This window comes from Rhipicephalus sanguineus, chromosome 7 (genome assembly GCF_013339695.2).
Source record: "Rhipicephalus sanguineus isolate Rsan-2018 chromosome 7, BIME_Rsan_1.4, whole genome shotgun sequence".
In the NCBI taxonomy this organism is placed as follows: Eukaryota; Metazoa; Arthropoda; class Arachnida; order Ixodida; family Ixodidae; genus Rhipicephalus; species Rhipicephalus sanguineus.
Window position 1 is genome coordinate 153,845,279 of NC_051182.1, and position 24,533 is coordinate 153,869,811.

General features: G+C 47.1%; 3 protein-coding genes across 4 annotated transcripts; 1 reads left to right on the plus strand and 2 right to left on the minus strand.

The window, feature by feature from the left end:
- Positions 1 to 398: 398 nt before the first annotated feature.
- Positions 399 to 2,395, minus strand: LOC119400291 (probable ATP-dependent RNA helicase DDX56). Its single transcript, XM_037667314.2, has one exon. The coding sequence runs from the start codon at positions 2,275 to 2,277 to the stop codon at positions 691 to 693; it is 1,587 nt and encodes a 528-aa protein (XP_037523242.1). The 5' UTR covers positions 2,278 to 2,395; the 3' UTR covers positions 399 to 690.
- Positions 2,396 to 3,351: 956 nt separating this feature from the next.
- Positions 3,352 to 13,220, minus strand: LOC119400294 (UBA-like domain-containing protein 2). Of its 2 annotated transcripts, XR_007416991.1 has the most exons (4): positions 13,018 to 13,220; positions 12,836 to 12,904; positions 4,880 to 8,524; positions 3,352 to 4,805 (listed from the first exon to the last, which is right to left on the minus strand). XR_007416991.1 is itself a non-coding variant. In XM_037667317.2 (3 exons), the coding sequence occupies exons 1-3, from the start codon at positions 13,123 to 13,125 to the stop codon at positions 8,258 to 8,260; spliced, it is 444 nt and encodes a 147-aa protein (XP_037523245.1). In that variant the 5' UTR covers positions 13,126 to 13,220; the 3' UTR covers positions 3,352 to 8,257. The 2 variants fall into 2 exon arrangements, 1 of the variants encoding a protein (XP_037523245.1); XM_037667317.2 differs by having other exon boundaries at positions 3,352 to 8,524.
- Positions 13,221 to 13,957: 737 nt separating this feature from the next.
- Positions 13,958 to 22,385, plus strand: LOC119400293 (dynactin subunit 5). The gene is made up of 6 exons (XM_037667316.2): positions 13,958 to 14,187; positions 14,290 to 14,358; positions 14,455 to 14,573; positions 18,199 to 18,310; positions 19,967 to 20,069; positions 22,235 to 22,385. The coding sequence occupies exons 1-6, from the start codon at positions 14,140 to 14,142 to the stop codon at positions 22,336 to 22,338; spliced, it is 555 nt and encodes a 184-aa protein (XP_037523244.1). The 5' UTR covers positions 13,958 to 14,139; the 3' UTR covers positions 22,339 to 22,385.
- The last annotated feature ends 2,148 nt before the right edge of the window (positions 22,386 to 24,533 follow it).

Genomic DNA, 24,533 nt, shown 5'->3' on the forward strand with positions numbered 1-24,533 from the left:
ACATCAATATTTGTACCACAGGACTAGTTCTCTTTTCTACCAATACATGACACATGCATCGGCAACATGTTTCGCACAACACCAATATGGTGGCTTGCTATGTCTACAGCAGCGTGTTAAATGGCCTCAGCCATCTTGTCCTAGTAAGGTGCCACACGGTGCATTGTCTGTAGCGATCAAGCCCGATTAGGATCTAATTTCTAAACCATGATTGACTCACTTGAGCAGCGAGCAGAAAGGCGCCAATGATAATCCAAAAATTTGATCTCAATCAGCCTCGATAGAGATTGAAAATGGTTGTGTGAGACTGGTATTAAAACCGTTCACCTGGATATGCAAACAGCAGCACTGTGAAGACTACAATATTGAAAAAAAAAATCACCCGGTGTCAATATGTATAGACTTTCATGGTACTTTTTATTACTCGCTTTGACAGTCAAACTGCATTCTTTGGAAACAGTTAGACTGAAAAAAAAATGTGGCCAGATGAAAATGGCGTACACAAGCAGAGAAGGGAGCTGAATGCGAATGAGCAGACTCTCGCGACTGTACCGACAACAATGGCTCTGCATGTGCCACATGTGGCAATCGACATGGTTCAGCAAGACGTCGCAATGTCATCTGCCAGTTGTACAGCTGGGATCAGTGAAATGAACTCGCAACAAGCTAAATCAACTCTGTAACAACACCTCAGTCACAACTAAAAGTCTGAAGCGGATCGTTTCTTCGGGGCTTCTTGCCGTACTTTCGGTTCTTCGCCTCTCGCGTCATGGGCCGCTTGACGGGCTGCTGCGGCACCTTGGTGGCACCTTCCTTCTGGAGACTGCGCTGGAGCGTGGGCGGGATGATGTAGTCTGGACAGTGCTTCAGGTGCGGCTGGTGCTTGATGATGTGCAGTGCCTTGTCGTGACGCAAGAGCTGCCGCTCCCTGGGGTTCTCCTCGAAGAACGACTGCAACTTCTGCGACGACAGCATCTCGGTCTTGATCTCCTTGAGTCGGGCTTCGCGGACCGCGATTCGCGTCACGGCGCGGAAGGCGTCCTTGCTCCTGTACCGGAAAGGCTCGATCTCCTCCATGCGAAACAGGTACGGCTTGAGGGTGCCTTCGGGGAGCACCTTCTGGACGGCTTCCAGAAGGTGGGCCTCTCGGTCCTTGACGAGGGACAAGGCGGTGCCCTTGCGGTCACCGCGCGCCGTCCGGCCCACGCGGTGTTGGTAGGCCTGCACGGTCGTCGGGAAGTCGAGGTTTATGACGTTGGCGACGTTCTGGAAGTCCAGGCCCCGGCAGACGCCGTACTCCGGGTCCTGGTTTCGCTTCTTGCTCTTCTTGGGTGCCTTGTCCTGGACTTCGACGCCTTTCTCGTCCGACGCGACCATGATCTCGTAGCGGCCTTCGTTGAACTGGTTCAGAATGAGGGCGCGCGACGCCAGGGGGAGCTCCGAGTTGAGGACGCAGCAGCGGACGCCGAACTGTTCTAGGAAGAGTTTGACGACGAAGCACCGGTCCACTGTGGTCACGAAGATCAGGGTCTTGCCCACGATCAGACGTAGTTTAAAGAGGGCACACAGGAGGGCGAACTTGTCGTCTTCTTCGCAGCGGATGACGTACTGCGCCAGACGTTGCTGGTCCTGCTCTCCTTCCTGGAGTTTGAGGGTAACTGCATTGCGAAGCGCTAGGCGCTTGAGGTTCAGAACCTCGGGACTTAGAGTGGCGGAGGTGAGAATCGTCTGACACTTGTTGGGGAGTCGCGTTAGGAGTTCGTTGAGGTCCTGTTCGTGTCCGAAGGACAGGACCAGGTCTGCCTCGTCGATGACGAGCATTTCCAGCTTGAGGGTCAGGTGTCCCGCCTTCAAGTGGGCCAGGAGACGCGATGGCGTGCCGACGACTATGGCGGGACGTTCGGCTAGCAGCGGTCGTTGAATCGCAAGGTCGGCGGTGCCTGAGACGTCGACGCAACGCAGCCAACTGCCGGACAGCTGTGAAACGCAGCGCGCTATCTGACCGCACAGTTCTTTAGTGGGCGCCAGTATGATGCCTCGCGTGGCTGGTTCCTGGTCGACGCGGTACTGCATCAGGCGATGGATCATAGGCAGACAGAAGCCTCCCGTCTTGCCGCTGCCTGTGCGGGCTCGTGCCATGACGTCCTTGCCTTCGAGTATGAGCGGCACCGCTTTTTCCTGGATGGGAGTCGGTTTGCCCCAGCCGAGCTTGGCGATCGCCTTGAGCAGCCGATCGTCCAGGCCCATCTCGTGGAATTCGAGCTCTTTGTCCGACATGCTGTGCTGTGTTATGCGCTGACAAAGATATACGGAGCTACGCGCAATATGATGCGAACTACGACGCACGCACACACGTTGTCTACGACAGCTGCTTACGCTCGCATGGGGGCCGCCATATTGATAGCGTTGATAGCCCCCAATCCCCGTAAGCACAGACCAGAAGCACATTTGTACGCTTGTAGCAGATGGCGCTAGTTTACGCATAACATTAGTGGGATGATTTGAACAATTATAAAAGTACTTGTAGCTAACAACACAAATATTAAACAAGCAATCATTAAATATAACTTTATTGTTATATTAATAAGCGTGATTTGCGCAAAGAAACTTTGAAAACTCGCATTTTAGTGTAATGTGTCACTAACAAAAACGAATGAGCTTCTCTGTCTTATATTTATTTCAACACTGCGTTGTCATTTCTCCCTCGGCCCCCTCCCCATTTTCTTCTTTTTTAAATTTTGCTCCATTGCAGCGGCAACTTGTTGCAGACGGCGCCTGAACTGCAGCACCCGAGATTACGTAATCTCAGAGGCCATGTAACAAGATTATCTATTACGTGGCCTCGGAGTTTACACCTTGCTGATGCGCGCAATCTCTGGTGCCACAGTTGCGAAAAGTTTGCCAAATAAAAATTGTGCTGCATGATGAGCATGCAAAACCGCAGCCACCTTTTTTTATTTAGGTAAAATATCGGACTTAGCAGTTCACACCTGAAGCATCACGTGCTGGTTCTGAGGTACAGCGAGTGCTTGTGCACGTCCCAACCAATCAACGTTTTAAGTCTGACAAAATGCAGGCATCCTGGTTGAAGTAAAATGGTATGTTCCCAAAAGCAAGCATTGCTGCTTGGACTGCAAGTGGTATCCCACAAAAATCGACGAGGTTGTGCTATTTCAAGGCAACTTAACTGTGTTCGGCAGGATGATTGTAACTTCAGCTTGGTACTTGCTGTTCTTCAACAGCAGGCCCATCATTTCAAAGCCAACAAAGCATTTCAAAGGCACAAAGTCACGCAAGTGGCTACATTTCATATTTTACCAAAGGAAAGAAAAGACAGTCGTGGTGTTCAAGTTGATGGTGACAAGACTTTATTCAGTCAATGAACACGCGTGCATACGTCAGTACCGGCACAACATACCCTTGTCCTACCATGGACTCTTAATCGAGTCAATAACAAAAACTAGAAACAGAAAAAAGGTTAAAACAGTCAAACTGCCACGTAGCAGTCCTTTTTTTTATATAGGGTATGACTATGTTTCACTGGACACAAAATAGAGTTCAGCTCAATAAAATATCTGCATCACTGAGGTGGTGGTCAATTATACTTATTTTATAACTGAATCACGCAAGTTACGTACACTATGCGTATATATATATCATTATACATATGTCGATATCAAGACACACAATATTGCTTCGCACATAGATCCACTGGTTGTTGCAACATCCATTCATGCAAGTAAATCCATGGTTACTCCAAAAAACATCCAAGTATGAACAATATTTTTTACCTGGACTTGCCCTAGAAAGGTTACGAAAACCTCGCAACAAACCCAGCTGAAGAGACGATTTGCGGGCAACACAACGACAAGTTTCTTCAAAAAAGCTGCGCGAGTCATGGTTGTCAAGAGCTCCAAGGCACATAAGCACACCAGAATACTGAGAAGAGAATAGAAGTTAACAGGGGGAGGGACGAGAATTGCACATTTTGCCAGGGGGGAGGTGGCTACTTTAGCCGGTCAGTGCAGGCGCGGCACCAGTTCAACAACGCGTAGACCACGCGGATGGCACCCCTCTACCTTTTTCCAAGTTTATACATCGTGCGGCCTCGTCAGAAAAGAATTCTTCAGGTTGCACTATGCCGTCGTCTTTTGAGGACTGCACAGGATGTACAGACATGAATGTCATCGTTAGTCATTACGATAATGCCAAGTATCTCGAATTCACAAATCCCCGGCCGAAGGACAAGCAGTTGCTAAAGTTGCCATACCCAATTCCATTTTAAAGCAATTGTGACATAACTACATGCAGGCCGCTCTCTAACACAGGGGACGTCTTACGATTACTCCAATACAATGTCATCAGTAAACAGACACCTTTCATGTCCGAAAAGAGCATTTTTGGAGTTTTGATCTTGATAGGGCGTATTTTTATAGTGTCAGCCACGCTGCAGCATTATTAGGAGGAGTAAACATTACGAATTGCAGAACTCTTGGAAATGCATTGAGCAGCTGTAATGTACCCATGTGGCCATAACAAGATCACCCAAAGTGCTGTTGGGTGATCTTAGATAAGCAACGAGCTATTGTGTATACCAAGACCTGTTGGTGATCTTCGGATCCGCAATGAGCTGCTGCATATGCCAAGAGCTGTCGCGTACACCAAGACCTGTTGGGTAATCTTGGATATGCAACAAGTTTTTGGGTAACTCCAAATACGCAACGAGGTGTTGAGTATAGCAGGAGCTGTTGGGTAACCTTGGATATGCAACGAGCTGTTGCATATACCAAGAGCTGTCGGGTAACCTTTAATATGCACAAGTTGTTCGGTGATCCAATACTCAACGAGCTGTTGCGTAGAGCAAGAGCTGTCCGGTAACCTTTAATATGAATGAGCTGTTGCGCACACCAAGAGCAGTTGGGTTACCTTGGATCTGCACTGAGCTGTTGGGTGATCTTGGATCTGCAACGAGCTGTGGGGAATCCCTAAAGACACCTATGCAGCACAAGACAACAAGCTCCCACTAGCACAGAGGAGAATAGATAACACCACTGGGTTCGGGAGTGGCACACAACAATCGGCGAAAAAAATAAAAGCTATGCGATAAGGAATTGGCAAAGGAAAAACTAAAATAGAAGCACTAGTGAGCAACTCTGTAGGCGAACTGCGAGCGACCCCCCAACACTCTTCATGCGCAATGCAATCGTGAGGAAAATCTGCGAAAAACTGCTTGCCACCTTGCGACATGCCTTTGGTCAAAAAAAAGAAAACAAACTGAACTCGCAACGCCCGACACTTGCAACTTCGCCGCTACCACAATCCGGCGCAAGAAATCCACAAAGCCACATTGACACCAGCGCCAGACACGTTCCAGCATCCGGCAATTTCATCACGCCATCATTTGACAAGTCTGTTTTAGCCCAGTGGAACAAAGCCACTTGAAGGAACGCAGTGGACGTGCCGACGTTCGCATTCACCACTGCCCGATGGGAGAATCTAACAATCTTGAGGAGGAAGGAATAATAAATAAAGTTACTGCCAGCTGTACAAAATAATCGAGTCAACACAGCTAGCAGGCACTGCTAATGTGCACCAAAATACCATTACGTAATTACGCTGACAATAACAAATGTGAGCCTCAAGAATGAAATTCACAGCATGCAGACAAAAGAATCTCCCTTGATGAGCACAACTCCAGTCATACCTGCTTGGCTTGCAACTTGACAGATGTAAACGACACTGTGTTTCGTCCTGTTTCACTGCAAGGTGGCAACGATCGGGAGGCTTTGCTTAACAGCTCGGTAGCAAGTGGCTTTACGTTTGTGAGCCAACTTTCCATCACAAGTCCAGTCACACTTTGGCAAGTAGGCTATTGAAAGGCAAATGTCCTAACAGTCACACGCTATGATCAGAATGTTCCCAAGAATCAATGCACTACTGACGAAAAAGCATGCCACACATAATCGCCCTACGTTGAAGATTTCTCGACAAAACAGGGCTCAAATCAACACAGCGCACTCCCGTTCTGGTGAAACAAGCAAAAGAAAAAACCGCGCAGGCACAACAGTACTTCTTGCCCATTTTTTTTTTTGTTGTTGAAAATGGATGCCGGCTTCATTTGCTCAGCGTACGAAATAAGAAATGTGAGAAATGGTTCACTTTGGGGGATGCAACCTCTTCCTCGATGCTTTGCACAATCTAGAGACATCATTCATGTCACAGTATAGTTTCACATACTACGTTGCTGCCAGACACAAAAGAGCGATTGTATCCCCAAAAAGTAAAGTGACCGAGTACGGTTCTCTTGTCACACCGGAAACAAAACACGCACACATGTGGACAAAAAAAAAAAGAAGGCAAAATGAATGCGCATCGTCCTCCTGTTGCCGTTTTCCCGATCTAGAGAGCCGTCCCCGACCCATCACGAGTGCTGCAATGGATGGACACGAAATTAAGCCGGGCGTTGTGCAGCCACGGTCATTTTTTCTCCTTTTTCCGAGCAAAAGATCCTAGAAAATGACGAACTGAAGTTTTTCGTATTTTTTAAAAAGGGTATAGGGGACGAGAATGGGGGGTGGGGTGGGGAGTCTGGCTTTCTACCGAAACTTCAAACAAGCACACGCATCTCGGCTACACGCCACCTTTCATCAAACTCTCTCTCGCATGCGCTCCAGACGGCGCTAGCTTCCATATCTAATACGTCATCCTTCATGTCTGGTCTTCTCCTTTTAAAATCTTCAAGTAATGAGAATGACAAATGGGATGATGAACAAAAAGATTAGCTTTATATGGATGTAGCAGGTTCGTTTTTATTTCTGCAGTCGACAGCATCCATGGGTTGCCTGCAAAGTACACGGCGTGCGCGATGGCATGTCCTTTCGATTTAACGTCTTAAATTGCCTGTGACTGCTCAAGAGGATGACAATGCAACACTCGCTTTCTGAGAACATTGCACCAGGGAGTTCAATTTGACAAATGAAAGCCATCTACGGAGGAACACCTTGCTTCTACGCTTGGGCTGTAGCTTTCGCAATACCCACATCAACCACCAGCGAGAGTAGCTGGGACAGAACCAAATTACTTCCTCGGCTTCAGATCTTAAGGAATACCATGTCTTGTCAAGAAAAAAAAAACTGTGCTTTCAAGGATACCCCGACGTGAGCATGCCAACGTGCTGGGTGCACATTTGCAGAAGGCTGCGCGCTTTTATTGACAGGCAACAGAAATGAACATAAGTAGGAAGTGCCTCGGCTGATTAAGGTACTTTCAGAGATTTGACAGGAATCCGTAGTACCGAGCAGTTAACAAACGGTGCTTCTGAGAGGCTCTTGAAGCACATTTTTCTGACCGCGTCGACACTTGAGGGCTGGGTTTGGCAAGACCTCTTTAGAATGTTGCAAGTTACGAGAGCCTAAGAGTAGATCCGCAGCCCATATTTGAATAACTCCAATGCCACTATTACGAACGAGCATCGCCAGATCACCAAAATGGGGAAGTCCTAGTTTGACAAGCTCCCTAAATTAGTGTCCCCTAAAAGATACAAATTCATCAGGTTACAACTGGAAGATGATGAAAGGTACAATTCAAACATCGCACCTAATGAAAGCTTTGGAACAGCCATTGTAAATCTTGCCAATGACCCACAAACAACATCTCTTTGTTTGACGACATCTTTGTCTGACGACACGTCGTCAAGTATTGACCAGCTTGCCTGGCAACAAGTTCTTACTAAGTATATCTCTTGGCTTGTTGTTCATTGACAAGGTTTATAATAACTGCGCTGAAACACTACTCTGCCAGATGGTTCTCCCCTCAAAGCCTTAGACTATGGCAACACGTGTCTCTGAGCATCTGGAGACGGCGAAGTGCCACGCTAATTGAGCCCACCAGAGAGTGGATGGTACTAACGGAGCAGTAGCCAGCACAACCTGGCCGACCCTTGGGAGGGAGGGCATGGCTTCAAACAACATGCTTTCCACACACACAGAGACCTCCTTCCAAACTGAAAACGCACCACCTCAACTTTCAGCGATTACCATTCCCAAATGTCCGTACCTCAACGCCGATCCCCTGCATTCACAACCCCACCCTGCTCCGCGCCTGCAGCATTGCCGATCGAATGTCCAGACACACGCTCCGCTGTGCTTGCAGACTGTGCCGAAGCCACGCAGAGCGTGCATCCCGTCGGCACCGCGCAGGCCCGTTCTCTTCCGCGTCGTCGAGGGGACAGGCTGCTTCCTCCGCATCGAAGGACGATCTACCGTTGAGCTTCCATGGAGGACGAGGAAGGTGACGTGCTCGCTGGAAAGCAGCGGCCCTGGGAAGAGTGGGAGGGCACTCCGCCGCTCCGCTGCGGAGCGTACTGGCTCGGTGCGCCCATGCAGCCCTGGTAGCCGCCCTGCAGCGCGGAGCCCTGCATTGGGCTGGGCGCCGTCGGAGGGGTAGCGGCCGACAGCTTGGACAGAGACATCAGAGTCTCCGGAAAGTTGGGCGGCGTCGCCGGTGTGTTGGCAGGCGTGCACATCTGCGAGATGCAATAATGCAGCGTTCCTCAGCGTGAGCTTTACTGACAAAGTGTACGGCACCTACAAAATACTTCATCGTGCAGGTCAGTTTATTGTAAAAGTTACTTACGGTAACACTTGCAGTACATAACCAAATGAATTGAACAGACAATTAGGCCGGGGAAAGCATAGAAGATGTTAACTGTTGTCTGCAACTGTGGTGTACTAATTGTGACATACATTGAGATTACCTGGACGAAAAAAACCCTTTCCGTTTGGTGGGATTAGAACCCACAACCTTCCTGTTACACATAAAGGGTAATTTTTTTACCCTTTTTACCTACAAGGTAATTTCAATTTATATTGCAATTAGTACACCGCAGTTAAGAACAACAATTAATGTCTCCTATGCCTTCCGTTGCCTAATCGCGATTTCGATTCATTTGGTTGAACATAAAAACGAGCCCCTTGGGAAAAATTCCCCTTCTTTCATTCACTTGCAGTACATGTAGCTGAGGAAGTAAGAAATTCTTCGCATTACAGGTCAATTCATTATAGAGGTTTGTGACCATTCCACATCACTCAGTCTAGTGTGTACTGTACTCGCCAATTGAAACACGAGAATTTAGGGCCAAGTGATTCACATACTTTCATTTCCAGCGTCTACAGTTCATGTCGCTGATGGCGTAATTTTGACTTAAACCTTTACATCACAGCCAACATTACCTTTAGTGGCCAGAGTTGCAGCGACATGAAGCAGTAATTGCGACGAGCAACTGCTCATATTGGTCATTATGCTAAACAAAAATGACGCATTTCAATTTGTCAGAACTGTACATTCAGTTGTTTGGCAAGAACATTAGTGTGTGATTGGCAGTGGCAAACGAAATATGGTAATGGTATGCTTGGCGTCTTCTGGTTCGGTCAGTAAGGAGACACAGTCCTCAACATAAATCATGAACATTGATAATAATATCTTGTATAGCAAATCCCATTAAAATGTCACTGCTGCAGCTGTGAATCCTGTGTTGTATGCTGTTGATTTCCCACGTTCGTCCTGTAATAATAAGAAGAGGAGCTTTGTGCCAGCGAGCATGTTGCACGCTCAGCCAAGGAATGAAGTAGCCATCTTTACAATCTGGGCTCATGCGGACGCCAATAAACACCTGTGCGAGCTTCTAAGTCCGTGTCGGCTGTTCTGTTTTGCCACATATGTTATACCAGTTCACTACCTTGCAAACAGCAGAACAATACTTTCACATAGGTACAGCAGCTGGTTTTTGTAATAGCTTTGTAATAGCATTTTAGAAGCTTGCAATGTAGCAACATCTTTAATAAAACTGTGATGGAGTGCAGCACTCTGAACAATCAGCATCACGTGACAGAGTGCAAACCACATGAAAGCGTCAGATAAAACTACCAAGCTGATACACACAGTTTTTATTTAATGACCTGCATCGTGATGTACAGCCTAATTGTGACATGGTGGCAGGAAATCTTGCTATGTGTTATGAAGTCCCGTTGATGTCAATGACATCATTTTGAGACCTTGTTCAGTATGTCTTAAGTCAAACACATTAAAACTATTCCCAACCCTGAACAGCCCACTTTCGGGAACATGCCTCAATACTGCTTTAAATACTATCCGACAACTGAATACATGACTGAGTACAACATTTTCCCAAACAATGTCCGTAATAATGACATGTCATTAGAATGATTTAACTCTCAGGTTTCTGTGCTGAAATGCCTTGCTGATGAACTGGTCGTGCTTAAGAGTAACCCATCTAGTTTGCTTATGCAGTGAACTCTAATAATGACTCGTTCGTTTATGGGGTCTAACATCTGAAAGCAACTCTGGTTATGAGTGATGCCATAGTGGAGAGCTCCCGATAATTTTTGACCACTTGGAGTTCTTTACCATGCAATGATATCGCACAGTTACACGGGCCGCTAGCATTTTGCCTCCATTGAAACATGACCGCACAAGCCGGGTCTGAAACTGCATTTTTCGGGTCAGCAGCCGAGCACTGTAACGCCAAGACTCCATTCCATACATAGCAGTCAATGCTGTGGGGGCTACGCAAGCATTTCAGTTAGCAAAATGTACAACTTCGAGCGTCTCATAGATGTGTTTCGTCGTCACAAGTGCTTGTGTGAGCATAGCAAAGGCACGCACGTCAATTGTTGATGCACGTGAAAAACAAAGAAATGAAGACAATGAAATGCTAAGAGTTAAAGAACAACATATTCACGGTTGTATAATAGAGTTCTTCATCTAAGCCACAAAAACCCCTTATTTATTAAGCTGCATAAAACTAAGAAATCACGCTGTGGGTATGAAACAAGAATGAACTGTTTCCTGGTGCGAACACATCCGCGGCAAGAAGTGTCGCTAGACTCCACAGCATTGACTGCTACACAGGGAATGGAGTATAGGCCACCATGGCCACTAACTCTACGAATGAAATTGACCAAAACTTCTGTTTCATAAACATCTGTACCATCCAGCACTGTGTACTCCAAACACCGAGCTGACGGCCAAATAGGATCAACTCTTACATCTGGCATACGTATACAATGTCAGACAACCTAAAGCCTCGATTGGCTCATTTCAGAGTCCTGCACTTGTTTGCTAAAAACGCTGACAAAACACGGCGTACCGGCATTGAAATACAGCTGTGGAAACAGGCAAGGGCCTTCACATCCCCCAGTCAAGAAGCGTATAACTGCAAATTGGCACGCATCAAAGACAAAGGGACAGATAGTAACATTTTTTTCTCCTCCCCGTTAGGTACTCGCGTAGCTGCCTGCAAGCCGAATCTACGTAAATAGGAGCAAAACGACAGTTCCGACAGGTAACTAACCAGATATATGCCGATAACAAGCGCAAACCTCTTTCGACAGAGACGGATGTCGGTTGGCCAACAAACAGCAGTGCGCCTTTTCCTGTCACAGCAAGCAGGGAACAACCTTGTCATGAGTCACACTTTGATGGGGGCAAACATTAGAAGCCCTGCAGTAACGAAAACAGCTGCATTGCGATCGCCATTTCAGTACTGTTTCCAGCTGTCGTGCAACACACGGCTCAAGGCGATCTGCTATGCTAGCTTAGATAGCCCGACAATCTCGACACCACGCAGTCAGTTCGTGGACAGTTTACCGTTGTGTGTTCTTTCGTTGCGAGAAACACCACGACGAAGCTGCTAAGCAAACAAGCAGCCGCAGCGAGGTAGATAGCATCAAAATCGCGTCTGGCGAGAGTTGCGTAACGTAGGCTTTCACCCTCCACAGCGGCTGGGAGCAGCACAAGGTCATGAAAGCACGCTGTCTAGGCGTGAAAGACGCCGCTAGCTTCGTCAATGTAAACAGAAAGAGAAAAGCACACACGTTGGTAACAAGAGCAGCGCGGCTGCCAACGAAAAAGAAAGCGACGGAAAGGGTGCCGCAATGATTCAGAGAGTACCGTTTGCCGCCGGCACACCGATTTTTTTGCGAAAGTATCAGCACACACATATACCTAAACCCCGCGACTGTTTACCATACATACACGAAGCGTCGCAACACGCGAAAGCGCCGGCCGGCTTGTTGGCCAACTGCGATTTCAAAACCGCAAAAAAAAATATATATATATATATAAAAAAATAACGACAGCCACAGCAGGAAATCGGCGGTACTGCGACACGAGACGAGTGCGCGACGGCTTGTTTCTAACCCCCATACGTCGTTTTTTTTTTGTTTGTTTTTGTCAACGGCTAAGCGCTTTTGCGTCGGTTCAGCGGTAATGCGCTTAACCACTGCCGGTTGGAACTTGCCAGCTAGCGTGTGAAAAGCGAATGCCTCTGTACTAAACGCGGACATACTAAACGGCGTTTAGAGACAAGAACGCGCTTGCGTAGCGTCGCTGATTATCAGCGCGAAGTGGCTGGCGAATGACAGACTGTGGCAGTCGCAAACACCAGTGTCTTTTTTTTTTTTTTTTGGTTTCCGGAACGAGTCACTGATAACAAAACCGGTGCGGGCAAAGGGAACCTCGGCAGAAATGCCGGGTACGCTGCTGAGAGTTCTGTGATCTTTATAACGGCAGCTGGCAAGCGAATGAATTGAGGATCGGTGGTGCCTAGACGATGAGAGAGAAAAAAAAAAGGGCGAGCCATACATTGAGGAGGCGAGGCTGGTACGTCGATAGTAGCAGGCGAGGGTGAGCCCGAAAAGCGAGAGGAGGCGGGTAACGCAGCCGACGGTTGCGACCACGGAAAGGAAACTCGTGGTTCGAAACACGGTTGCGTCATCAAAAAAGTTCCCAAAGACAGATATTCCACGCCGCTTACCGAGCTAAAGTGTCCCGCAGGATGGCAGCCAGGCACAGCCGCGTCTTGGAAGAAAATGCTGAGCGCCGTCTGCGAAATCAAAGGGGTCGCAGCGAGTTATGAAGGAAGCTTCCCCGTGGCCATGTTGATATGGAAGTTGGGGGAGAGAGGGGGGGTGAAACGATTGATTCTTTCGGACTTACCTCGAACTGCCAGTGGGCAGCTTGAAGTAGTTGTTTGGCCTGGTCCCTCGCGCATCCGGCTGCCTGAGCGAACTGATTAATCATCACTTGCTCGCGAAGGGAATCCATAACTGCGGAATCCCTGACACCAACCCCGACCGACCAGCCACCTCCTGCGCCGTTTTTCGCCTCGCTCGAGGGGGGGTCGTCAACGTGACGTCACGGCAGCTACGCAGGCTGCCATTGGTGGAGCGCGATCACTGGCCGTTTCCCCATTGGCTCGCCACGGTGGGACCATTTCCGCTTCCGTCTTCGAGCCTCCAAAACACTGGGAAGTGTGCCGTGTTTGTAAACAAACGCCCGAAGCAGGTGCTTTGGGTCGCGTCCGTTGAGCGCTCGGTAAAAATGCCGGACTGTGTCTTTGGGTTTCAGGCTTCACACTATTGGAGCGCGTTGAACGCGCTATGAGCGTTTAAGCTATTTAACGCTCAATATTGCGAACGTAGCATTTTTCCCGAACGCGCTCGTGAGGTTAACGCGCCAGAACGTAGCACAAACTCGCGTGATGCGGTATTAAAGCCTAAACGGGCGCTTTCCACGAAAGCGCGCACCAACGCTACTGTTTAGCGAGCCTGTAGCTAAACCAGCTAAACACCTTAATAGTTCGGTGTCGTTCATTCTTACCTGGTTTGTTTTCGTAGCACCAGCTGACGTCTAATCACGGTGCTAAACAGCGCCGAGAAAATGAGGTCATATGGCAATGTTTATCATTTCATTGGCTTCCTCTATGGCGAATAGACACAAGTGCACATTGTTTCAACGTTTTTAAGGCGAATAAACGCTCTTTGACTTTCAAAAAAGCTCGCGTGCATCGCTTTGCATATTTATTTAGCTCATTTAGCAAAACGCAGCACACGTATAGAGAAATGACAACACTACCTCCCTCACTCATTCTTGGCTGCGGCTTTGGCTCGGACTTATAGATCGATGAATCACAAAATGGCCGCCTAGGTTTTGTTTTCATTCCCAAGCGCAACTGGGCGGCGGTTAGTTTCGTCTTAGGAAGAGTTCATTCTCGCCGATTTCCTTTTACCGATAGTTGTTTAACTGGAAAGACAAAGCATCAGAGACGTAGCGACTGCAATGGATGTCGTTGACGTGTGGTACAACAAGCAAGACTACATAGAAACGGTGAGACGCTCCTCCCAATGTTTTTCGTGTGGCATGGACTTTTGACTGTTGTTCCTTCTAGGGGATGAAAATGTTACCGTGTGCTTTTCGTTCGTGTTCCAGGCTTCTGGGAACAAAGTGAGCCGGAACTCCGTACTCTGCGGCAGCCACAACATCGTTCTCAACGGAAAGGTACTTCTTTGCATTGATTACCCTGACGTACTGAATGCTCCCTCGACACGATGGCAAATAACATGACATGTACTTCGGCATGTCGGTCGCTTGCAGACAATCATTCAGTCGGAATCCATCATACGCGGGGACCTTGCAAACGTCAGGATTGGCCGTCATTGTGTCATAAGCAGCCGGTCAGTCATCAGGCCTCCCTTCAAGAAGTTCAGCAAAGGGTACGTCTGCATATGAACCTGTTGCGTTTCTCTCGCGGATAACTTGTTCGCGTTGGTAGTCGACAAGTTTCACACCTAGATGTGCACAGCGACCATTGAACGTGCGTTCATATACGTGTGACCAATTTAACGTTTGTTCCAAAGATGCCTCACCATCAGCCTGAGAGCGATCACTGTAAGATAGGTCATGTTTCTCTGTCGAGTGATCGTTGTGGTGAATTGTGTGATCATGTGCACGAGAAAGAGTACTTGGAGAAAAGAGTGAGAGGCTGGTTTTGTTATCGGGGAACTAATAAGTCGCAGAAAAGAACAATCGCGAGTCACGGCTAATGCTAATAGTACAATTCCTCTACGTTATGTTGCGAACAAGCCTTACGATCTTTCTTCATACTTTCATTATAGATCAAACAGTTGCACACCTGCTATAATCCGTTGCAAATATCCTTAGATCGTTGTTAATGAACAGCAGAAGTAAAGTACCCGTATTACATCTGTTCTCATGGTCGATCAGGGGCCACGGTGTTTTTCTGCTGAGGTTGTGGGTCTGATGCCCAGCCGTGACAGCTGCATATTAATGTTGGCGAAATGCAAGAGCGCTACGTACTAACATTTTGGTGCACGGTAAAGAAACCTGAGGTGATCAGCATTATTGAAGAGCCCTCGACTACGGTGTACTTCATAACGGCATTGTTGTTTTCCGAATTTAATTCAGTTTCATTTTTATATCACCGATCTTTATTGGGCTAGTTGGTTCACATTTCGATGTAACATGATAAGACTGAAGACATGTGGATGGGAGCAAAGTTAGAAATTGGGTTGTTGGTTGTGCATGTTGGGAGGGAATTGCGCTACAGTTAACTGGGACTTAACAAAGCTAGAGGACGGACGGAATGGACACGACAAGCGCAAACTATCCTTGCACCCCCGTATAGCGATGGGAAGACTAAAGAAGCAGCCATTAACTTGTCTGAACATAAGATAGCAGCTGAAGTAGTGACCACACTTAACAAAGGACCCAAATTCGCCCTACAACCGAGCCTGGACGCGGCAGAATACGTAGGAATGGTACACGCAGTCACCGACAAAATACCGGAGCAGGCAACATTGGCCGGCATCATGGAAGGACTCAAGGGAATAGACCTAAAGAAAGGAACGCGAAAAAAAGCAAGCATCTGCAGGGATGTCGTTGAGTCTGCTCATCTCAGACAAGACTGGAGTGTTTGTGACAACAAGCAAGGATATGTACAACAAAAAAGCAATAGAAGCACTTAACAAACACTTTGTAGAAGACAAGCAGATGAATCAGAAGAGCCTAAAGAAACGTCGCGCTGACGCCGGAAACCTATGCCTTGAATTGGGGCTTGAAAAACATGCAAAGAGCATCAAAAAGAACGACAAAGACAGCTTGCGGCCGTTCTTTGCAGTCAAGACGCATAAAGAAGGAAACCCCTTCAGGCTCATCGTAGAAGGCCGCTCGACTTGGCAGAACAACCTGGCATACTTTTTACAGGAGCACCTGAAAACGCTCACCATCAATGATCCTTTCCTCATCAGGAATTCGGACAGTGTTGTTGAATTCCTTGAAACAAGTTCCTGCACTTCAATTTTCTCGATTGACGTTAAGGACCTCTATTACAACATTCCGCAAAAGGCAGCCCTCAGAGCAGTTGAAGAATCGATCGGAGAATTCGGAAATGTTAGATTTCAAAACCAATGTGGGATAAGCTTAGCAAATTTCATGAAACTTCTGGAAGTGTACTTAGGGGCGTTGCTCATAGAACACAGTAGTGTGGTATACAAGCAAGTTGATGGTATTTGCATAGGGTCGTGTCTGGCCCCTACATTCTCGGACATGTTCTTGGCGGTAGGAGATAGAGCACTTCATCAACAGTTTCAAGGGACCAACGTCGTGAGATGCTTCAGGTATGTCGACGACTACCTCGTGTGTGTAAACCAGCCAATAGAGGCAACCGCCGTGGAAAGAGTGGTCAAGATGTTTACGGAAGCGCACGAAGGTCTGCAGTTCACCCATGAAGTTCCCATCGAAAGTACCCTACAATACTACTTAGATCTGAACATAAGGCAAGAAGAGAGCCACATGTGCTACATGTACAAAACGAGACGTGAAAAAGGCATTCTTCGCTTTGACTCTGCACACACGAAACTAGTGAAGAGGGCGATTGCTAACGCATGCATGCTCCAAGCAATAAAAAAATCCTGCGCGCACAGATGCAGTGAAAGTTTCAACTTGCAAGTACAACGCCTACAAGGAAGTGGTTACCCGGACAGCGTGCTGGTCTCCGTAGGAGAGAGCATGTTGCAAGAATTGAAGCGAAGGAAAAGCGCAGACCGCACGAAGAAGGGCAAAAAACCGGTGGTTGTCCCTTACGTGCACAAGGCATCCCACAAATTGAAAAAGATAGGAGCCAGGCAAGAGCTGGACGTTGTTTTTTCTGCCCCGGTCAAGCTGAAAAGTATGTGCAAAAGAGTAAACGACCAGGACTTGAAAAAAGAAGAATGCCGAAATCGTCATGCCAAAAAATACGTAGAATGCGAAGTTGGCATTGTGTATTCCATCCCACTGACTTGTGGCAGAGCATACGTAGGACAGTCGGGTTGTTGTGTGAACAAACGGCTGAAAGAGCACCGCTACGCATGTCAACAAACGGCAATAACAGGCAACCTGTCAATGCACTGCAGAGAATGCGGGTGCAGCCCAAAGTTTGAAGAAACTGCAGTATTAGCCAAATCAAAGAACGAGACGACCAGAGAAATATGGGAGGCCTACCATATAACTAACCAGCAAAGCGCATGCGTCAGTTCATGCTCCATTCTACTAACCCCACAAGAAATCGACTTCATCAGAAGAAACAAGCACCATTGACGTCACCCACAACAGGCACGTGTGGCGCAAGATACCAGTTCAGAAGAATGTAACGCCCTCCAGATTCGTAGATTGACTGTTGTCCCCCTTTCATAGAATATTTTCGCCCTTCAATGTTCTTTTCAATAAATTTCAGTTGATAGTTTGCGCTTGTCGTGTCGATTCCGTTCGTCCGTACTCTAGCTTTGTTAAGTCCCAGTTAACTGTAGCGCAATTCCCTCCCAACATGTGGATGGGAATTAGCTTATTGTAATTTCCTCACATAGCAACGTGTTAGTTTAGGTTAGTTGGTAGTACGTACTTGGCCACCATTAAGCGCAAAATGTTTCGACGAAAAGACACGACAGGCGCTAACTTCCAACTGACAATTTATTTCAAGGAGAGTTATATATATGTTATATATATAAAAAAACCAGATGAATCGTGGCACACACGGGGGTAGTGTACAGGCACGTGTCCACTAATTAGTCACCTATATCAAGTGCCCCTCTACAAAAGGCATCTCCGTCCTGGTCAAAGATAAGGAGGTCATGGTTATGCAATTACTACCCTCGCATTGCATTTCAGCTGCCTTGATGGAAGTTAGCGCCTGTCCATGTCCTCTCCTCCAAACGTTTTGTGCTTATTAACAGTGGGCAAGTCCTTCATATAGTTTCATGTATTTTGCACCGGAACTTCTATGTATTCACACTTTACTGTGACAAAATCGACATTTATGGCCTATGTCTATCTTATTTACAGTGTGGCCTTCTTTCCACTTCACATCGGGGACCACGTCTTCATCGGTGAAGGCACTGTCGTCAATGCGGGTCACGTCGGTTCTTTCGTCTACATTGGGAAGAACTGTGTCATTGTGAGTGCTGGTCTGCCCAAGGTTGTTCTGCTTACGAAGTTGAGCTGCTTTATTCGGGTTCCACATTGTGTCTAATCAGAGTGCCGCACATCAAAAATGCTAGCAAGCTCACAGCTTTTCAGTAAAGTGCTAAAGGGTTACCGACACCAATTTTCTAAGCGGAATTAACTCTGCCGTGCCAATCTCTTGAATATACAGACGGCTCTAAGTAAGTGTGAAGCTTGGCAAATGCTTATAAGATGTTTTATTTCGACATTAAAGGGACACTAAAGGCAAATAACAATTTATGTCAGAGTGAAAGCCCAATGTATGACAACTTCTAAAACGGCAATATTATCAACAGCAGTGCTCTACTTACCGAGAAATTAAGCTAAATGTATCACATGATGAGCGCCACGAGTGGGACATTTTCGAAGTGATCCCGATGACGTAGGGAAGTCGGCCTACAATAAATCACTAGTAATCAAACTAGCAGCAGTAAAAAAAGAACATTCCGAGCATCAAAAGACGTAATAAAATGCTGTTTGTCCGTTTCCGCTTGATTCATGGAAAACAAAACCTCCGTGGCGTTGCCATGGGGAACGGCGCGCGAGGTTCAAAGGTTCCGTTTTCGCCGAACTGTGCCTCGCCCGTCTCAGTGGTAGTTTCGGGATCGCGTACTGCCGTGCGTGTTTTGCGCGCTCGTGAAAGTCGCTCTGACAGAAAGTTCGACAAAATGCCGCATGCGTGTGATATTGCTGGATGCCCGAATGGTGCACAACGCCAGTGCTGCAGCAAGGAAACCGGCGTGTCTTTTCACTGGGTGCCGCGGAATGAACCCTTACGCTCCAAGTGGCTTAGTGTCATGCCATTGCGCCAGTGTGCTAAACAGTCAAAACCTCTGCGTGTGTGCTCGTTGCACTTTCGTACTGAGGAATACGAGACCAACCGCAACTTGGTGACGGCTTTGAATGTGCCCATCCGAGCAAGTCTTTGCCGCAGCGCCGTTGTTGCTACTGTGGGTCCCGCTACTTCCGCTCGGCTGCTACTAGTGTCGGCGGCCGCGCAGTAAAAGCGGGCAACGTTGGGCACGGCAGCAGTGACGTATGAGAGTCGTATTTTCAGGCGGGAGATTTGAAGCGCGCTAACGCGATGCGGACCACTAAAAACGTCATTTTATTTCAAAATAAGCACTTCCTTGGCACAAAAGCAGCGCTACGAGGTTTCTGGACCGCTATTTCAACAATCAACGTCGACTTAATATTTGCCTTTAGTGTCGACATTAAGGTAAATTTTTTCATGGTACGCCTACTGACATCAACACTATCGTGACGTTGGACTACAGTATCAATTATGGTGACCTCACGTACCAGTATGGCTAGTTGTGATGATGTCAGGTACCAAAACACTCAAAATGGTCGCTCGTGCGTCACCAATGGAGCCACGGAACAGAGTGGCCGTGAGAAGCTCGTACTGCGGTATGACGTTGACGCACGGTAGGAACCGGAACTAGCTTTTAAAAACATATTGTAATTAATTTTCGAGGGCGCACTCACGCTTCTCTGTACATTTTCTAGGCTCTTCAGGGATTGACCTTTCATTTGACGCAAGAAAAACAAAGGGCAATTTTTGTATCCCTATCCATTTAATTAATTTAAATCTGCTCGTTCTCTCCAGGGGCGGCGAAGCGTGCTCAAAGACTGTTGCATGATCGAGGACAACACGGTGCTGGCGCCCGAGACCGTTGTGCCAGCATTTGCCGTGTTCTCAGGGTCTCCAGGCAAGTTGGGTCTCGCTTGTTGCGATGTGTGAAAATTTGGGCGAGTTGGTAATGCAGGATGAACCACAGGGCAACTACCACGACAAAGAAGAATGATGGACAAGGCGCTGTTTGTCCTTCTTTTCGTTCTTGTCTCAATAGTTGCACTGTAGTTCATCTTGTGCAGCACAGCCAGGCTATGGCTGGCTGCTTGCGTTTCTCTTAAAAGGACCCTGAAACTCTTTCTGAAATTTTATCGGCGTTTAGGCTTCAACATCGTCAAATCATTTGCACCATGAATTAAGCGACGCACCGTGTATCAAGGTAGCTACGGGCAATTATAGTTCTACTCTCTTTCTCATTACTGTCTTGCCTCCTCAACTCACTGAACACCCAGATGTTGCTGGTGACCACAGCGCACTCGACGGGTCGAGTGCACCCGGCAGCGTGCGCAGTCGGGCAACAGAGACAAAGAGCGGAGTGGTTGAGATCTGCTCCGCCAGGTGCCAGCACGCTACCAGCCATTCTTATTTTATTCTCCTGTACGGCGACAATCTGCAAAGGCAAGCAGACAAGCAAAAAGTACTTGAGAGATGATCATTGATAGGCGTAAACTCGGGCAATGTGGTTGTGTCTTCAGAGGTGAAGTTGCAGCTGCAGACGCTTGGATCCTGGCGTTGATTGGCTGGCAAAAGCCCAGCGCTCACTGCAGCAATGAGCTGAAGTGACTCTGTTTGCCAGACGCCTTACACGATGTTGCTGCTTTACAAGCTGCCAATCGCTAGGTTTGTGGCACACAACTCAGCTAGGGCAATGCGTGGTGTCCGAGAAAAGAAGCCTCGAGATAAACGCTGTCAGGCGGCTCACGTCAACACGGAGCATGTTGTAACACAGGCAGATGACGCTTGCTGCCCTCCGGAGGTTCAGTGACGCAGACTGGATATATCCAATCGGATCGGTCGCCAGTGCTGCTTAAGGAGCATCGCCTTAAGGAGAAACGGTGCTACGTAAGGAGGACGCGGGATGTTGAAAACTAATTTGGCTGAGCCGCTGTCATCTGCAGTGATTCGCATGTTTAAAGTCTTGTGAGAAATTACAGAGCTGGCACAGATAGCTTAAATTGGTCTGCAAATGCTTCTTAGAATTGCTTTACTGGCTCAATGCATTTATACAGAATTGTCAAAGCCATTTCGGGGTCCCTTTAATGTCACACAGAAACAGGCACCACCTGCAATGCAAAAAGCATTTGCATGCTGTACGAACAGCATTAACAACTTTAATGCTGCTTAATGAAGGCATCAGAAGAAGGATTATGTTCTCCAAAAGTAGTGGGTTCCTGGATTAGTTGGTGTGACATATTGTCACATGATTGTGTCGATGAAGTATGCGGAACACAAGCTGATAGAGCTGAAAACTTTATTGGGCGAAATTGTGCCCAGGAAATGAAAAGTCAAAGTACAAGCAATACACGCTGTACACTGATAGCGGCGATCACACTCGTTGGCCGTCGATACTCTGATCGTTGGCGGAACACGTCTTCTTTTATACCTCAGTGATCGAACCTTCCAGGGTTATCACTGGTGCTTGCGTAAGCTCCAAAATAAACTTGACTATTGGTGTCCTGTGCGCAATCGCAACTAATCTCAAAGAATCGCAAAGCTTCCCAAACATTGCGGCGTGGCCTGTGCCGACCGCTGCTTTAGAGCCCTTTACTAGATATTTCTATAGCCTGACTTGCTTTGGGACGTTAAACACTGTAAACTGCTCGACTTTTAATCACAGAAAGCCAACCATTTGGTAGGGATTGTTAGTCGGCATTTGTGTTGTCCTGACTTCTTTCTCGTATCTGCGTTTGCCCGCCTAGCGTCTTTTATCATGAAACTAATTAACCGACCAAAGTCTGTATCTTGTCGTACAGAGCCAGGGGCGTAGCCAGGGGGGGGTCCACACCGGGCCCGTGCCCCCCCCCCCCCCCCGAAATTTTTTTTTTGCCATGGCATACAGAGCTCAAATTGACGCTCGATCACATCTGCCTCCGAAAAAAAAAAATCCTGGCTACGTCCCTGTACGGAGCTATCAAACTTGGCATGTCACTTTGATTTGGATGTATGAAACTAAGAGTGGCTTTTGTCGAGCATTCGTTGCTGCCACGCCAGTGCCGTCACGTCCGTTCTTTTCCCTCGTAGGTCTGTTTACCGGAGAACTCCCCGAGTGCACGCAAGACCTGATGACAGACTTCACCAAGGCATACTACCACCATTTCAGGCCATCGGAGAGCGCTGCCAGCTAGCACCATATATAGCCTCGCATTTTGTATTATTTAAGAATAAAAAGAATCTGCTTTACTTTCTGTGCTGCATTCACCACGTTTGTTCACTGTGGAACTGCGTATTTATGATGACGAAAGCCTTTAATGTCTCATACTCGCGGCGTCCACCCATTCACCCTGGCACTGTGCCAGCTGTGGCCTCTCACACTCTCTCAGCAATCATGTGATGGCACAGCGGCGCATCGCAACAGTTGCGCAACTATTGCACAATGCGGTGGCATCTACCCGTCAACGCGTGACAGCCAAGAATGCGGATTCCCCCGATACCATGGCATAGTCAGTCGAATGTTCACAGGCTTTCGCCGAACACACTTTAGAATTAAGAGTGTCCCTCAATTTTTTTCTCTCTTAGTGTGTGAATGCACTCCTGCCAGGGGCATAGCCAGAGATTTCTTCTGCGACAGAGGGAGGGGTTCAACTTCAACCAGCTTTTATATATGTTGATGTGCGCATTTGTAAGTGTGCATGTATACACTTCTTTTTAAATTAAAAAACTAAACACAAAGCGTGGCTTGAGTGTCCTTTTGTTCTTACATATATAGATGTGCAAAATGAAAAATTTTGGGGTTGGGTTTAATCCCTGGCTATGTCAATGACTTGTACCCTACATATCGAGATTTTGCGGATGTCGCGAAAGAATACGAGGCTTCAGCTGGACTCGGCGGGGGAATGGGTCGCGGCCGACGCTGTGGCCGGGCAGTCTTCAGCCCTGTGGTACTTGTGCGCGTTTGCTTCGGCTGTTCGCACTTCACGTTCCTTGTCCATTTTGACAGCGTGCTTGTGTGTTCTTAGAAATTCCAACCGTGTTTGGCTCTCCGTGGCTCTCAAATGCGTGGCTCTCAAATGCGGTTCCGCAATATTACTATGTTTCTTGGCATAGCCCAACTGTTTCATTTTTTTCATCCCTACTTTTACAATGCTGACAGTAAATCACGAATAACCGTTGTGAAACAGTGCAGATGGGAGTACAGGTGGACAGCCTTGAAAATGTGCTGACTATCAGCTCTCTCATAGCGCACTGTTATGAACACAAACCAACTACTTGCCAGGGCAGCTTAGCCGCTAAGGCCTTGTGGTGCTAAGCTCAAGGTTGCTAGTTTGATTCCTGGCCTTGACGGCCACATTTAGATGGGGGAAAAAATGGGGAAAACATTTGTGCATGTGTACTTAGATTTACTTGCACATTAAGGAAGAACCCCAGGCAGTCGCAATAATTGCAGAGTCTCCCACTAAGGTTTGCATCATAACCACCTTTTTTTTTTTTTGGTATGTAAGGCAACAAGGCAACATAATTTTGTTTCCTTTCGGTCATTAGCAAAGGATGATGTTGCTTTGTTATGGCTCTGGGGCATTTTGTGCTACGCTACCTTTGTGCAGTGTAGAGTCGCACTGCGTGAATTGGAACTCTATAAATAAAACGGGAGCTTGTCACTGAAAAAAACATTTCTCGATGCCTTGAAACATGGTGTACTAGTGAAAGTGTGGAGGGTTCAGTGTAGTTGTGAAATGAGCATGTAATGTTGCCAAGCACTGAGTAAGCCACTTCACCCTCATCATGTGATGCTTACAGCATATTTATTGGTTTCTTTAAGCCTATAATCTGTTATTACAATGACTTCGCTTTGATATTATACAGCGTTTTGATCTGTAGTGTTGGTTTCTTTCATTTGCAACATGCACCCAGTAACATGCTGTCCCCACGTATTTCACAATACTTCCGCAGAATGACACGAGTTTAAAAACAAGCATGGTTCGATGAAGGCAAAATTTTAGAGGCTTATGTCCTTAACAATGTTAGTGCAGAACTGGACAAAATTTTCTGGAACCCTCCACTATGCTGTCTCTGATAGCATGAGTCACTTTGGGAAGTTAAGCCCCATAAACAAGAACCAAGCAGCCTTACTTTCACAGTTTTAAACATCTTAAACTATCTTCAGCAAAAATCGAGTGCCATTTTTTGTTTTAGACGATTCTTTCTAATTGTTTATGAAATATTGAAGTGATACCTGGAAACTATTGTGGAAATGTCTTTCTGCTACAGTTCCTACCATCCTGCATGGTGACGTTTAAATAAAAGTTCTTTTATTGCGGTGTTTTCATAATAAACATAAATTTAGCGCCTGAATGAAGAGGAGATGGAAGGGGAATAGATGGGA